This window comes from Lycium ferocissimum, chromosome 5 (genome assembly GCF_029784015.1).
Source record: "Lycium ferocissimum isolate CSIRO_LF1 chromosome 5, AGI_CSIRO_Lferr_CH_V1, whole genome shotgun sequence".
Lineage (NCBI taxonomy): Eukaryota > Viridiplantae > Streptophyta > Magnoliopsida > Solanales > Solanaceae > Lycium > Lycium ferocissimum.
In genome coordinates, this window is record NC_081346.1 from 43,379,764 (window position 1) to 43,396,926 (window position 17,163).

A 17,163-nucleotide genomic window follows, 5' to 3' on the forward strand; every position below is an offset into this window, starting at 1 on the left:
AACCTAACAACGACATCAACAACACCAATAAACATTATAAAACACATATTCACATAAGTAGTCCTTCTTTCAACATAATACATCAACTTTCGTTCTAGCTTTTACACTTTTCATCCAATATCGATATTTTCATATTCATCCACTAATTCAAGACCATTCAAACACATTTCAATACATTTCCCATTATTCTACAAAATGCACAAGTTTTCCATCAAACTATAATTCGTTCAAAACTTCCAACTTCCAACATAAACCATTTCCTTCCATTTTCGTCACAAAGTTCCAACAACACAATTAGTACACTAGGTAAAATTAAGGCTACAAAAGGCACCATACGACCACACACACAATGCCCTCACACGGCCACACACTTCGACACACTATATTCTATGATTTTCATTCAATTATATAATCACAACACTTAAAAATCTTCCACACATGAAAAGAAAACATGAAATCCTTTTCCTTTTTCAGGCCATAACTCACGGCCAAACACTACCCCGTACACACACAAGGCCATGCAATCTCACAACACAATTTTTCATAATTTTCATACAATTCTAATCACCATAACATATAAATTCATTCCATAACTCAAAACACAAGAATCTTACCTTTTCTTGAATTTTCAACTTTCCGCGAAACGGGGTTCTTTCTCCAGACCAATTATACTACGTCGTAGAGCACCTCAAACTAGATTGGGAATTCGCGAAGAACAAGATTTTTGGACCAAGGACAAGGCTCCAGAATTTTTTTTTTCTCTCTTCTTTTTTTTTCTTTTCTAGCGAATTGGCTCCTCTTTTTCTTTCTTGTTCTTTCTTTGATTTTCTTGAATCTTCTAAGGCCCTTATCCATTTATATAAATTTTGCACATGGAAAAATGGCTAAAATTTTCATGGGCTAGGCCATAAGTTGGCCGGCCACTTCCAATAAATTGGGCCCAATTTTTTTTTTTTTTTTTTGGCCCAATTACTTGGCTACTTAGCAACTTCATAAAACGAATTTCCAAAATTCCGATTTTTGCTCTTGACCTTCCTCCGCACTTCCACGCCAATATTTTTTTCATGAGCAACACACACATGCATTAATTCAAATCAACATTTGACTTTATTCCATACAATTCAAGGTTATTTCCAAATTTTCAAATACGCGAAAATGCCGGATGTAACATCACGTCTAGGGTGGGTTTTGGGGCGTGACAAATAATTTCTTAATAATGTCTTCAGGAGAGCTATAAGGCTTCTTAGATGGTGAATGAAGTGTTATATACGTGTCAATAAGGTTCCATAAGGATTGGAGGTTGAATGAATCAACGAGAGAAAGTTTCGGAAAAATTTGGGTTATACGGCCACTTATACTGACCGTATAACTTATACGGCCCGTATAATGGTCCGTATAACCATTCTAGTGAAGGGTAATTCCATGGTGGGATTATACGGTCCATTTATACGGTTCTCTAAGTTATACGAACCGTATAAATGGTACGCCTATAAATCGGTCGAGTCCCGGATTTTTCTTTATATATATATGGACAACCCTTGTCTTATTTTTTATTTCCACTTCTCCCAAACTTTTAAAAGCTCTAGAACCTTCTCCCAAGCATATTCCACTCAAACCCAAGGGAAATCAAAGATCAAATAGCAAGAATCAAGATATCCATGTGTTGGGAGACTCACTAGGGTTGGGAGACTTCAAGAATTTCTTTGGTATTGAAGCTAGGGTTTTCATACAAGTTGGTAACTTGACCAAAGCTCATTCCTATGAGATAAAAGGTTAGTTTTCATGTCTATTTCATGTTTTTAAGCATGCTTGGTTGTTGAATAACTTGGGTGAGGGAAGAAAGTATAAAATGAAGCTCAAATGTAGAAATAATGATATTGAGAGTAGTAAATTAGCTTGAGATATGATTCTTAGAATGCTATGAATATAATCTTGTTGTAAAGGGTGATAATAATGACAAGGAAGTGTTGTATGCAATTGTGCAAGGGGTTGGTGTAAAGTTGCTGATATAAGTTGAATATGAGAACGAATTTTGAGACTTAATAGAATATGACAACTTGATTATGATATTGTGGATGTTATTATAGTTGTTGGGGAGTCGTTTTGCGATATGGTGGAAGTCGATGAAATAGAGGAAATGCTGCCCAATTTTCGTTAACTCATGAATTATTCTAGTTTGAATTTAAGAGTGTCTTTAAGACTTAACCATGGTATGAATCCTTTTAAATGTAGATCTCTCAAGCTTTGGAGATGAACGTTAAGTAGTTAAGGAGACGAAAAGGTATGTAAGGCTAACCCTTCTTTCTTAAGGCATGATCCCATTGATGTATACCTTCATGTGAAATCCATAGTATCTTCCATGATGATTTCCTTCCTAGCATCACAAAAGCTCATAGTTCTTGATACTCCCATGATATCGTTGATCTCACCCTATGATAGTTGATCCTCCGAGGGAAATATATTGACGATGATTATGTTGACGCTACGTAGGTACCCCTAGGTGTATATGTATGTATGAATGTGTGTGTGTGTGTGTGTGTGTGTGTGTGTGTATATATATATATATATATATATATATATATCGATCTTTTGTCGTCCTCGCACATTGTAAAACAAAAATTTTGATTGGTTGCTCCTTATACATGGCTGCTGCTGCCTTTTCCTTACCTGTCCCACTTTCTTTTCTTTTTTTGGTAGGAGCCTATTCCACTTTTAAGTTTTAACATTCAATTGTTTTTTTTTTTCGGCCCATTTGACGTGGACCCTTCAATAAATTTATCAATATAATATTCTTAATTTATATATTTAGTTCAAAACACAGAAGATATTAATGGAGTAGCTTTTTTCTTCTTTCAAAATTATCCTTATTTAATTAGATAAATGCATTTTTACATAACTAAGAAATTATATTAAATTGGTACTTTATAGTTAAGGAAAACTTAGTAAAACACTTTCCATCTTTCTAGGGTAAGTAATTATTTAAGGGGTGTGTCCGAACTAAAAATACCATATCATATGAACCGAATGGAGTATTAGATTAACCTTTACATTATTTGTCATTATACATTTCGGTAAAATTTAGGCAACTGTGGAGCTAAATTTTCATTTCTAACGGGAACATTATTAGATCTTACTGATTACTCTCTCTTCATTTCAATTTATGCGGGACTTTCCATTTTCCGAGAGTTACTTTGACTAAACTTTAAAGCTAAATTAAATTAGATCAATTAAATATTTTAAATCAAAATTAAGATATTTAAAAGCTATACAAAAAGTACTATAAATTACAATTTAACTGATGACTAATATTGTTAAGCATAAAATATATATGAAGAATTAAATTCATTCTTGAGGTTCATTTAAAAAATTTATTTTTTTCCTTAATTTAGTTTAAAATTAAGTTTAAATCACCACAATTAACTAACATAAACTCTGGCAGCATGAAATATCATGAGTGAAACTAAAACTTAATAAATACGAAAAAAATCTATTACTATCTATAAATAAGGAAATCATATACTCATAAATTCATAAAAATGTCAAAAAAATTCAATTTATGCTTTTCACTGAGTCGTAATTATTTTATAGAATTTAGATCATGTTACTGCACAAAATGTCGAGTCGCTTGCATCTGTTTGATATTTGATAATTCTCCTGCCAAACTTCCATCCTCACAAATAATTTTTTGTTTAAAAATTATCTAATTAAGTGATTAAGAAACTTTAATAATTAAGAAGACTTATCAACAATACATATTTAACATGCCAGCGAATTATATTAATTATGCGGTAAAAAAATATGATACAAATTAAACCTTTTTAATTAAAATATTACTACTTTTATATCTTGAGTTTGGCACGGGCCTCATATAACTAGTATATATATATATATATATATATATATATATATATATATATATATATATATATATATATATATATATATGGCCGATATGTAACACCGAGTTTATGTGCCTAATGACATCTATTGCGCGAGTTAGCTTTCATTAGGTATGGATAACCTTTAGCCTTGGTAGGGCCAGGTATGTATAACATCCCCAGGGCCTTGTGATGGTCGAGGATGTGAAACACCGAACCTGCCCGACATGGTCGGGTATAGTACTACTATTTATATAAGTGTATGTAATGGAAGGTTCCCATTAGAAAAAGGGTAAGTAAATATGATGAACGTCGTTAGAGGTATATATGGCTCTATCATCCCATGACTCTTCCTTCTTATGTTACTTTTCATTCTTATATTATGCTATTGATTATGCCTTACATACTCAATACATTGTTCGTACTGACGTCCTTTTGTTTGTGGACGTTGCGTCGTGCCCGCAGGTGGACAGAGAGATAGACTCAATCCTTAGATTGCTTATCCAGCGACTGCTTAGAGGAGCTCCATTTGATCTGGGTTGCAACTGTTGATACTATTCTTTTGTGTATATATATGGGCATGGCGGGGGTCTGAAATCTTCCTTTATGATGTTACATACTCTTCTTAGAGGCTCGTAGACAGTTATGTATAGTTAGATGTCTTTCGGCCTTGTCGGCTCACATTTTTGTATATCATTTTGTTAGCCTCGTCGGCTTATGTATATGGATCTGGGCATAGTTGTTGATGTTGATATGAAAGTGCTCTTGCCCGATAGAATTTGTATTATTGATGCACAGATCGCGAGTTAGCCATGTGGCTCACCTATTTATGGTTGTGAAAGTATGATGAGAGGTGCCCGGGTAGGTTAGCTCATTTTGCCGTCATGACCCTCGGTTGGGTCGTGACACAATGCCTCAAAGCCTTGACCCATTCTTTGAGATCCTTGAAGTCCATGTACCCTCGTTCTCGGAATGACCTCGGACACGAAATCTCGCTCAAATAAATGACACAGGATCACGAGCACTCATCTTGCTCTGGTAAAGACCTCAGATTACGAGCTTTTATCTCTCTTTTACGCTCTCCGGTAAAGACCTCGTAGGCTACACTCTTTCACTTATCATCATTTCAGTCATCATCATATCAGATCACATTATGCAATGAAGAATATATGTCATGTATGAATCAACTTCAAACAACACCACATATCATAGGATCAATAGAAACTTGCCATGAAATACACATCAAAAAATTGATTCGTTCACATTGTCTTTCCTTTCCAGATGATAAGTGACATATCAAGAGATAGAGATGAAACAATCAAGTTTCACAAATATCACAAACATGGGAAAGAGCCCACATAACAACTTTCAATACCAGCCTAGTTGGAATCACTCCACACCGTGCTCAAAGGCCTATCATGCTTTCCCTATCAATAACTATCATCTACATATGCTTCGCTAATCAGAGTCTAACCAATAGGTAAGCCTTAACCTACCTCGAAAGTCGAACCGGTGCCATGAACTAATCCGCTAGAGCCTTTCCCTTCTGAATAAATTTCAAATGATCAAAGTCTATCATATAATTAATCTATGTTAGGTTATGGAACTAATGATGCCCACATTACCATAATCCCCAAATCAAAATCCAAAACCGACCTAAAGAGGGACCACGGGCCCACAAGGGAAAAATCATAAATTTATGTTGAAAACGGTTTACCCAAAGTCTAGGGAGTCAAAATACCAAGATTCATCAGAAACTAGTCTCATCCGAATGATGAAATTCTATCAAATAATTAATCTATGTTAGATTATGGAACTAACGCTACCCACAATTACCATAATCCCCAAATTGAAATCCAAAACTGACCTAAAGAGGGACCTAGGGTCCACAAGGGCAAAATCATAAATTTACATTGAAAATGGTTTGCCCAAAGTCTAGGGGGTCAAAATACCAAGATTCATTATAAACTAGTCTCAATTTGCTAATAATTTCACTATTTCATCAAAATCCCCAATTTAGGGGAAAACCCTCATTTTCCTTTACCAAAAATCTTGAGTAAAAGAAGGATTCAAGCTTAGGAACTAGTTACCCATTGATTTGTTGTTTAGAAACTAGAAAACTTCCCAACAAAACTCGATTTAGATAGAAAATTGTCACGACCCAACCCGTCGTGATGGCACCCACGAGGTGGCGAACCATCCCCTTAACCAATTATTCATTCATTTGTACAATTATAAATCCATAACAAGAAATAAAACCATAAAACTGTTTGGTCATGCGATAAATAAAATAAAGATGCGGAAGTCTAACTATTACAATCCCAAAATCCGAAAGTCATCTTACAAGGACTCTAAAACATAAAGCTGTGTAAGAAATAATAGCTATCTGAAATAATATAAATGTCTGAAAGGCAGTAGACATCAAGATAGGAAAGATCTTCAGGCGGCATGGCATGGATAGGAGTTCACCTGCGATCTGGACGGAAATAGCCTCGGCTCGGTCTAGAAGAGGTCCTTCGACACGATATCCTCAAAAACGGTGCAGCATGGTAGTAGCAATACAAAGACTATGTACCGGTAGATATCATAGGCCGACTAAGGTTAGTATTGTTATATCCCGTATTTTGTACGTCGGGATAATCCGAGTCAACCACGATAAGTTAGGGACAAGACTATTCCGGGAGACGGAATGGAGATTTTGAACCACGATCTTGTTTTAAGACACGAGTTGCTTGTGATTTTATTGGCATGAAATATTAAGGAAATTTGGGACTAAAAGTGCATTTTGGAAAACTTTTAATTCATGGAATTAAAGGCATGTGGCCGGCCACGTGTAGTGTGGGCCATGGCCACGTGGAAGCTTATATGTTGATTAAAAGATGACTAAGTCATCACATTTTTCATCTTCACCCTTAAGGAAAATTCAAGAAACTTGGAGAAGGAAAGAAACAAAGCCATATTCGGCCATGACCAAGGAAATTTGAGGTCCAAAAATTGATCACAAAAAAATACTTTCTTCTAGTTTTTCTATCAATTGAAAGGTTCTCTACAACGTAGAGTAGTTGTTGGAACAAGCAAACACTCATTCTTGCAAGAACAAGTCCTAGCCGTGTAGAAAAGTGGAGTGAAGAAGGTAAGATTTAATCTTCTCTTTTATATGTTATGAATGGTTGGTGCATGTCATAGTATGTGGAAAGGAATGAAATTCTTGAAAATATGGATGTTGGGGTGTAGCCGTGTGTGTGTGTGTGTGTGGCCGTGTATAGGTGTGTTGGGTAGGGGTGGTGAATTAATTGTATTTAGCATGTTTGGGTGTTGTTGTAGTGTATGGAAATGGATAAAAATCATGAAAGATTGTGTGTTGAAGTGATGGCCGAAAATGGATGGTTTTGTATGTTAAGGAATGAACAAATTTTATGTGGTATGTTAGTGTTGTCGTCGTGGATTCTATGATAATAATGAAAGTTTAATGAATCAAGTTGAAGTTGTAATGGTTGTGGGCTGGTTTGGAAGTTAAAGTAATTCTTATGTAGATTTTACATTTATGGTAATAACATTGTTAACGTATAAATTGTTGGTGTAGTTTATGAGTTTTGGAAGAAGAAAATGTGTTGATGTTGTTTATGTTGAGTTGGGGAGATTTCGGGTAAGGTGGTGGTGTGGTTGGATTGTTGGAAATATTGCGTGAAATGTTTAAAGTGTTCTTGAATATTGTTTAAATGGTTTCGGATTAGTAATTGAACGTATGAGCATGAATATTGGTTTGGATGTAAGTGGTTGAATTGAATATAATGAATGTTGTTGAATTATGTAGTAAAGGGTTGCTAATGTTAGAATACGTTTAGAATTGATTATTGATGTTGCTAGTATATTGTTGGTATGGTTGTTGATGAATTTGGCCGAGTTGGATTCTCGGGGTGTTGCATTTACAGGGGAAATGCTGCCTAAATTTCTGTAGAATTAAGTGCTAGTTTGGAAGCGAATTCCTAAGTACCTTTAGCTAATGTTTGGTTTAATGACGCATTGGAGATCTTGGGAAGTCCACGACGTAAGTTTGGACTAGCTTGGAGAGCGGACAAGGTATGTAAAGCTCACCCTTTCTTTCTTTGGCATGTCTTAGACGTAAGGGAAATATCATACGAGCCTCGGGGTGATTCTATTCTTACGATTCGAGCGTGTTTCCGATTTTTATTCACCTCTTGATATTAACATTTTTAATGTAGACATGTTATGATCCTTGTGTCCTTTGTATGTTTAAATTTTAAGTGTTGCATAAGGGATTTTTTTCTTAAAAAGATTCCGAAACTACGAACGACCGTAACTTTCACAAAGGCTCGGATCGCCTCGATATGCTCGTAGAAGGTTCCGTAGTGTATGATGACCCTAACTTCCGTAGGTGGGCTCGGATTGGTTGGATACTCGTCCGTGGGCCCCCGAGACGTCCCGTTGTATAGTTCGAACGGTTTGATTGAAAGAACCTAATATGCTTTCTATTCCGACCCCCGAGTTTGATTCCTTATTTATTTATTTACCCAGCCTAAAACGAGGATTGTTATGCATATAATTTCAATACGTAGCTATGATTTCTAAAGTTCGATTTGACATGTTCCGAGAGAGATGTCCGAAAGGTACTTGATATAACTATTGTCCTGATTTTCAAATGATAGTTCGTTTAATTCATTTCATCGAGTCTTTGATGGCATATGTCCAGGATGGCATATGATGATTCCATTCACCGAGTCCCTCACTGGAGGGCCGGGACACGCTATGTATATGCATATGTATATGATGATTATTTACTTATGTTTATGATATGATCATGCATGATTTATGTTTAAAGGTAAACCTTTAACCGTACTCATGTTCCATACTCTTTATTTCAAACGATTTTGTTTACGGTATTCTATGCTTTACATACTCGGTACATATTCCGTACCCCCCCTTTCTTCGGGGTCGCGTTTCATGCCGCGTGTGGGATACTTGTTTGGGTGAGCGCTGACTTAGGGTTCCTACTCAGCGGACTTGGAGTGCTCCTTTGTTCCGGAGCCAACACTTTGGTACAGATTCTTTTGTTGTATATATGTATATGTCTAATCAGGGGTACGGCGGGGCCCTGTCCCGCCATATGATTCTGTATTACTCTTAGAGGCCTATAGACATAAAAGTGGGTTGTGGGTAGCACTGTTCAGTTGTGTTTGTGTTCCGTATAACCTCAGGCTGTATATATGATATATGTATATATGTGTGCGCGATGTCGTGCCTTACTGTACGTATAAGTTCCTATTGTGTTTGCTATGATCTGATTATAGTTGATAGGTGGGTACGAGTGCCCAGCTCGGGCACTAGTCACTGCCTACGGGGCTGGGTCGTGACAAGTATCATGTATACGTTCATAAAATCAACAGAATAGGCAGATAGGCACAATAGCACAACAACACAACAGTATCAAAAGTCAATCATTAACAAATCAACAATGCATCACAAGAATAAGATAAGTCCAATGCAATGCAACCAATGATAGTATCTCAACCATACACACACGACAAAGGCTATTTTACTCATTAGTCATGACCTGCAGGGGACCCATGGTGTCCATGTACCACTCGCTTCGAAACTGACCTCGGATCACGAGCCCTTATTTAGGCCACATCCTCACCCCCCATCAAATGTGGCTTTATATATATATTTATGTACCTGATCACAATATGCATCTCAACGTATTTCCACTCCAACAGTCAATATGGAATATGATCAGTCAATAAATTCAAGGTCAATTAATGCAAGGCAACATGCCAAAAGTCATAACAGGACTCAGATAATCAACTCAACACAAAAGATGAATATGCAACTATCTCAATCAACAAGAAGAGTATATATTGACTCCTTCCTTCTCATAACACAACAATTTCACCTCAGGTTTCGGTACATAAAGTAATGGCTACAAGCCCACATAATAAGAAATCATATCAACCTAAGTGACGTCAAACCAGATGTCATGTCCAAAGACCTAATTATGTTTTCTCCCATCAATTCTACTATATATAAAATCAACTAACCAAAGTCTAACTCAAGTAAACCATAACCTACCTCTGGTGCAGAACTGGAACAAAGCAATCTACTCCGCTAGAGCTTTCCCCTTTCGCAATGCTTCGGAATGCTCAAAGTCTAGCAATATAACGCTAAGTAAGTAATAGACCATCTACTCAAAATAAGAACAACAATTAGGGGAAAAGACCCAATTACTCCTACCCTTTTCAAATGGTGAAATCATCATTTAATGGTGAATTTATCATAACTTCAATCCCAATAATCATAATCCTCTAAACTATAGGATTCTAACCAATTTAACCTTTTCAAAACAGAATTTTGTCCAAAGTTTCTATTTTGGATGGAACCCTAAGTCTCAACATCATTAATCAATTTCCCATCCTAAAAGGTGATAACCTACACTCCTAGATGATAGAATAGTGATAAAATCAACAATCCACCATTTATACAAGGGTTTATTAATGCTAGGGTTCTAGGGCTTTCATCCACCATTAATGGACCTTAAGACTAGCATATGAACTTAAGAAGCAACGGGAATGAACCACACAAAGATTAGGACTTACCCTCAAAGAAGAATCCACCCAAGCCATAGAAAAATCGCCTTTTTTGTCTTTTGGAACTGTTTTTGGAGTTATGTGGGTAATGCCTCGAAATCAGCAATATAAAAATGGGTTTCTGCCATGCATCGATCGCTGCAGCGGTCACTACTTCCGCTGCAACGGTCCTGTGATAGCGGACAGAGAGCATGCTACGGCAGGCCTCATTAAATAGCCCGGCTGGCCATAGCGGTCCCGCTATGGCGGCCCACTACCCGCAATGGTTATTGTCACTTCTTTTTTTATTTTGATAGTTTCATCAATTACATGGATTATATCTATTTACACAAATACCTCGATGATTTCCGCTCAGAAATCCCCTAAACTCAACTCACTGGGGTTGCGGCCAAGTTTCCTCTGTGGCGGACCCGCTGTAGCGGTCCCATCCGCTGCAGCGGTCGCATCAGAACCAGTAAGCTCTAGTTTTCCACTTAGTTTCCACCCAAAATCCCAACATCAATCTGAGGCCCTACATACACAAACCAGACATGCACATATATGTAAAAACACGCTACGGACTCACCTGTGGCCTTGGAATTCCCAATGGAGGTCTAATTTACTAGGTCAACCCCACAACGGAAATAAAACAAGTTTTCACTCAAGTGCACATTTACAATCAAATGTCTTTTCTTTAGAATTCTGAATTTTTAGGCTCTCACTAAACTCGCTCCTAGTCTCGAAAATGTACGGGCAGGGGTAAAATGGTCAAAACGCACATAACGACCTAGCGGGTCGTTACAAAAATGGTTCAAAAATTATTTTAGGATTCATGACCCAAAATCCCCAATCAAATTCGTGATTTCTACCATAGATTTCTACCCAAAATGGTTCAAAAATAATTTTAGGGAACATACCCCAAAGATGAATCCAAAAAAGCACCACAAAATCTCCCCTCAAAACCTTCTAGGTCTCCAATTTGTGAATGAAAAGAAAAGGCTTCAAAACCTTCTAGGTCTCCAATTTGTGAATGAAAAGAAAAGGCTTCGAATTGGAACTTTAAGGTTTCAGATTCAAAGCGATTCCGCACCGGCGGGCCATTTTTCGCAGATGTGGCCTAACTTAAACTTTCAATTCACACACCTGCGGACCAAGTCCCGCAGAGGCGGGCCTGCAGGTACAACCCAAGTCCAAAGATGCGGCAACCAGACACCAAAAAATTCTGATTTTTTTTCCAAGTTCAACCCAAAACCCGAAACTCATCCGAGACCTCCCGGATGCAAACTAAACATGCAACCCACTATAAAAACATGCTACGAATTCATCCGCGCCCTCAGAATTTCTAAAAGGGTTCATCTTGACCCGATCAACCCCCAAACACCCAAACACAAGGTTTCCAAATCAAGAACCAAAACACTCCCGAGTGCCTCGAGAACCGAACCAAACATCCTACCAAGTTATAATCGACCTTCCGAACCTAATAGAACCGACGACAATCCCAAAAAGACTCGTTTACCCAAAAGTCAACTATTGGTCAACACTTTTTTGCTTATTCAACTTAAAGGCTTCTAAATTTCTCAAAACCAACCCGATCACCTTGGGAACCGCGCTACCCATCCCCACGAGTCAAATACACCCTAACGAAGTTAAGGAAGGATCAACAAAGGTAAACGAGGTAAAAAGCCTAAATGATTAAACAGGTCGTTACATTTTCTGGGTTTAGCTTATTTAAACTATGGGCAAGTTAGATTTAAGTTGAATTTCCAGTTTTGCCCTTGGGGCTCGTGGTTGGTTTTTTTGGGTTCATTTTTGGATTTCGATTTAAGTATAGCAATATGGGTATTGTTGGGTTCGTATGACCGTGTTAATTACTAATTTGATCAGGTTGAGCTCAATTTCATGATAAATTACCGTTTTGACCTTACGGGTTTGGGACGGGTTTTTGGGTTGACTTTTTGGACCTGAATTCTTCATAAGACATTATGTGTGTTGTTAGACTCGTGTACTTATATAGAATGCATTAATGATAGGGTTGGAGCAATTTGAGGATTCCTGGAAAGGAAATGCAATAACTTGAGGGGTTCATGGCACGTGCTCAGCTTTCGAGGTAGGTTGTGGCTTACCTTTTTAGACTCCGACCGGAGATCCGCATATAGAATATAATTATTGTCGGGGTTATTCATGCAAGCCTTCGGGCAAAGAAAGTGGTGTATAAATTCAGTCTTAGGTTGGTATAATTTCTGCTTATGTGGGATTTGTTAGACAAAGTTGAACACGTTGATAATGTGGTTCTGATTTATATCATCTTTCCATATCTGATGAAAGCATAAGAAAATGATCATTCTTGAAACTGATTTACTACCATGAAAAGACATGAGAATTGTTTTTCACATTGTTGGTTATGATACAAATGCATGCTCCATTCATTCAAAAATACATACACTTGAGATTCATTCTTGATTGAGGTACGGTATGGTCCGATGAGGCCGGAAAAGAGGTAAGAATGATGCTTTCGTATCCCGAGGGGAAATGATTTCGGGTGTTATGATATGGTTTTATATGAGGAAATATGTTATGATATTGTTTTGATATGAGGAAATATGTTATGATATGAGATTATGCTCAACCTCTGATGGTTGGAAAACACAACTGGATCACTTGATTAAGACTTGTGATGATAAATCTTGGAGTGAAATTATTAAGCTTGTATGTCTCCTTGAAATAAGGATTGGCCTTGACTTGTAAATGATGGCTACAAGTTGTAGTTTGAAAAAGAAAAAAAAAAGGCTGCCTCAACCCATGTGGGTAGTTCGAAAAAATAGTGCAACCCATGTGGACAGTTTGAAAATTTTGCCTCAACCGATGTGGTGATAAGATAGTGTTGTTGCCAGTTGGGATAGTAATTCCTTGAGTAGACTTTTTACTCTTCACTAAATCTATATATTGCTCAAGTCTTCATCTTGCAGGATACAAGTTCAACACCATTCAATACAAATTAGAGCAAATATTGAGAGCATTTAAAGAGTGAATTGAAAAGCAAAAGACTGTAGTTTTTGAAATCTGAAACGTGCAGAGGAAACAGACTGAGGTTGTTCCATTTCAGCATTCCATATGATTCTGTCCAACTTAGTTCTCTGTAGTAAAATTGTTTTTGAGTTGTAACCAATTTTGCTTAATCTAGAAGCACTGTTTAGGTATTTACTTTATGCCAAAAATTCAACTTCAAGCTAGTGTCAGCTTGAAAGGGTTGCTGCATTTAACTGATTGTAGGCATTGAAGGGGCTAGGGTAGTCTCTTAGGTTACATAAGTTTGTAATCTGAATTTGGCTGGTGTTCAGTGAAGTTGGGGGTAAATCCTAAAGAGGTGTGGGTCGTGATTTTTTACACCTTTTGAGCCGGGTGTTTTCCACGTAAAAACCTTGTGTTCTTATTTATTCCGCAATTTTCATTCTACAAATAGTTGTATAAGAACCATGTTCCTGCTAGTGGTTCACCGTGCCGAAAGTTAGGCAAATCTTAACTGGTTGCAAAAATCTGGCAAGACTCAATTCACCCCCACCCCGCTTCTTGAGTCATAGTGGTGTCTAAATTAACACATGTGCATCTAGCAGGTGAGAACATCTTCTCTGCCCCGTCGCATAAAATTTGTGTTAGTGATTTTTTCGAGACTAAGTTCATTTGGTCAAATATGTATTTTCCCTAAAAACAAAGACAAACCATCAAGACCATGGGCTAAATCAGCAATAACGCAGGACTGATAAGATAGAAATTCAGACTTATTACTCTCTATCCTGCAGGACGGAAAACAGTGCTACTTCCTTTACATGATTTGGGCAAAATGCCAGTTACAAGAACATAAGCATGAATGCCATGTTTACCATGCCATACAAATGGACATGGTCAATATCAACAAATAACTGTTCTATCATCTCTGGAAACACGAAAGCTAGACAGGATACACACTCAAAACTCCCTGAAGTACATGAAGTCCTAACTGTTTCTTGGTCTAAAGAACACAAAATTCCTTTTATTTATGATCATAATTCATAGTAAGAGGGGAAAAAACTGACTAAGCTGAATTGGGGGATTCGTAGATATTGATACACACAAAGCCAATTCACTTTGAAACAGAATCACCAGGGTCACTATGATTCAGCAACCTCTCTTTCTCTGCCTTTACTCCATCTTCCACAGTAGCCACCTCCCCTTTATCTACACTCTGAGAACCCGTCAGCCTTGCCAACATGACAAATGTCATTCCGCCGAGGACATTATTCACGCATCTCAAAACTACAACGGACGTTTTAAAAACCACGGGTGGAAGAGCTTTGTCTAGCAAGAACTCAACACCATTAAGCGTTTGGTATCTTAAATTACTGCTGACACCCATATGAGTAGCCCAAGTTGCAGCATTTAGCAGTGTTGGGGGAGGCTTATTTGGCGTTTCGAAATTTGGATCCATCTTCTTCCTTATCTTGATTAAACCATTAGAAATTGCAGTTCCAACAAGTCCAGCAGCAAACCCAACTGCAGCAAACAGCGCCCCTTTGTAAACCAACGTCCCAACCCGACTCAACAAACTGTAAGCGCCAGGCTCAAACATGTGGCTCGGTGGGCAACTGGCGAAAATCGAAGGCAGAGCTCGACTAGAAACAGATGCTGCTGTTGGTGCCAATATATACATCAACACAAAATTCAAAATGGAACCAACGACAAGCGTTGAGAACACGAAATCCAATTCATTAAGGCCAAAGTTAGGACGAGACGCCATGTCTCCAATGACAGCAGAAGTGACACCAACCAACTCCTCCATAAGAACCTTAAAAGGGAACTGTGGATCCGCCGTAACCCTTGATCTCCAACCATTGACAAAAGCACCAATTGGTCCAAAACTATCCCACGAAGATCTCGAATCATCGGAATCCCCATCACCCCCACCACCGCCTCGTCCCGTCCCAATGCTGCCTCCATCACCACCCCCAGCACAAGGAATTTGATTCTTGATAACCAAATCCGAACCCCATTGTTTAGAACCTACATGGCTGGTTCTTAAAGGGTTAAAGTTGAGATTTTTTGCGAAACTGTTGTCCGAAAATTGGGGTTTGGCACCAGCAAAGTAACGACTTTGATTCTGATAGTGGCCTGGAAGTGAAGAGTAGCGAAGTTGAGCCACCGCCGACATTTTTTACCTACTACAAGATATAAAGATCAGCAAAAAAATCAACAAAGATTCTGATTTCAGCAAAAACACAAAATGATACAAAAGAGAGACATCAAGAAAGCAAAAGGGGTTACATTTCTAAGGTTTTTGCAGATAAGAAGGGTTTAATTTCAGTAAAAACACAAATGAATAACTGAAACTAAATGAGAAATTAAAAAAAAAAGTTACCTAGAAAAATCAAGAAAAGCTAAAAGGGTTAGTACATTTCTCAGTATCTTGAAGAGAGAAATGTACAAAAAAGGACTGAAATGAAAGAGAAGAACCAAGAAAAGCAAAACGTGTTACCTTTCTGAAGTTCTGGAGGTGATAAAGATTAATTCTTTTCAACCGCAGCTACTCATAGGAAGCACTATGCAACTGAAAACAAGCAGTAAAACAGACTTGTGCAAAGCAAAGGTTGAGGTTGAAACTAATCTTAAAACCCTAAATGAAGGGAGGGTCCGACCGTGGCGAGTCGTGTTGGGTATATTATTTGTAAGGGATCGTTTGTTAGCTGCTTAGAGTTATTACGGAGGTATTAGTAAAATATGGATTAGTTATGAGGAATTTCTATATTTTCTTTATCTCAATTTATATGAAACACTTTTCGTTTTAGCCAGTCTTAAAAGAATGACATATTTTTTTATTTGGTAATAATTTAACTTTAAACTTGATCTTTTACGCTTAATGAGATGATTTATAATCACATAAATATATTTGACTCTTTTTAAATCACAAAATTCAAAAATCTTCCTGTATTTTTTAAACTTCGTGCTCAGTTGACTACATCATATAAATTGGGATGGAGGGTGTATTATTTTGTACATGTATTAGTTATGCAGGATTTAGTTATTCATTAATTAGCATGCATAAAATAATACCTACATTCCCTCATAACTTATATATGTATTAGTTATGCAGTTGCTAAATTGCAAACCAAATACCGTACTAATTTTATATATAAGTAACTCACTTCATAACTAGCTACCAAACACAAAATTACTTATGCGGGGATTTAAATACATGAAAGCTACCAAACGAGGCCTTACTGTTGTTGAGATTTTCCGTATTTTCAGAGCATGACAACTCACCCCCACCATTGCACCAACCACCAATAAAGAAAATAATCATACTTGAATAGAAAGTGGATCCAAAATATCTCAATTTGAAAAGGAAAAAGGCAAAAAGGGTACGAAAAACTCTTAAAATTCGCAGCGAAATCGACAAAATGTTTCTGGATTTGCACGTCGCAAAACCCAGGACCCGGAACCAAAATGCCCCAAAAAAAAAATAGTTTCGATCAAAATACCCCAACAAAAAAAAGTTACAAAAACATAAATAAGCGAAGAAATTATCGCTAAAGAGTTAACGGAGACGTTAATCGGCTATAGCGCAAGAATTTCTCGCCCAACGACGCTCCGTTAATCGCTATAGCGCAAAGAATTCATCGCGCTATAGTGTCGTTTTTTTTCTGCTTTGTTTAACCCTTCTTTCGTTACACTTT

The 17,163-nt window shown here is 37.3% G+C and overlaps 1 protein-coding gene across 4 annotated transcripts; it reads right to left on the bottom strand.

The window, feature by feature from the left end:
- Nucleotides 1–14,217: 14,217 nt before the first annotated feature.
- Nucleotides 14,218–16,177, bottom strand: LOC132056832 (protein RETICULATA-RELATED 3, chloroplastic-like). 4 transcript variants are annotated; one of them, XM_059449203.1, is made up of 2 exons: nt 15,966–16,177; nt 14,218–15,651 (listed from the first exon to the last, which is right to left on the bottom strand). In XM_059449203.1, the coding sequence occupies exon 2, from the start codon at nt 15,639–15,641 to the stop codon at nt 14,577–14,579; it is 1,065 nt and encodes a 354-aa protein (XP_059305186.1). In that variant the 5' UTR covers nt 15,642–15,651; nt 15,966–16,177; the 3' UTR covers nt 14,218–14,576. The 4 variants fall into 4 exon arrangements, with proteins under 4 accessions (XP_059305186.1, XP_059305187.1, XP_059305188.1 ...); XM_059449204.1 differs by having other exon boundaries at nt 14,218–15,648; nt 15,849–16,177; XM_059449205.1 differs by having other exon boundaries at nt 15,849–16,177.
- Nucleotides 16,178–17,163: the final 986 nt, after the last annotated feature.

What these genes read in the sequence shown, in the direction of transcription:
- LOC132056832 (XM_059449203.1), bottom strand. Translation starts at nt 15,641, where the DNA reads ATGTCGGCGGTGGCTCAACTTCGCTACTCTTCACTTCCAGGCCACTAT.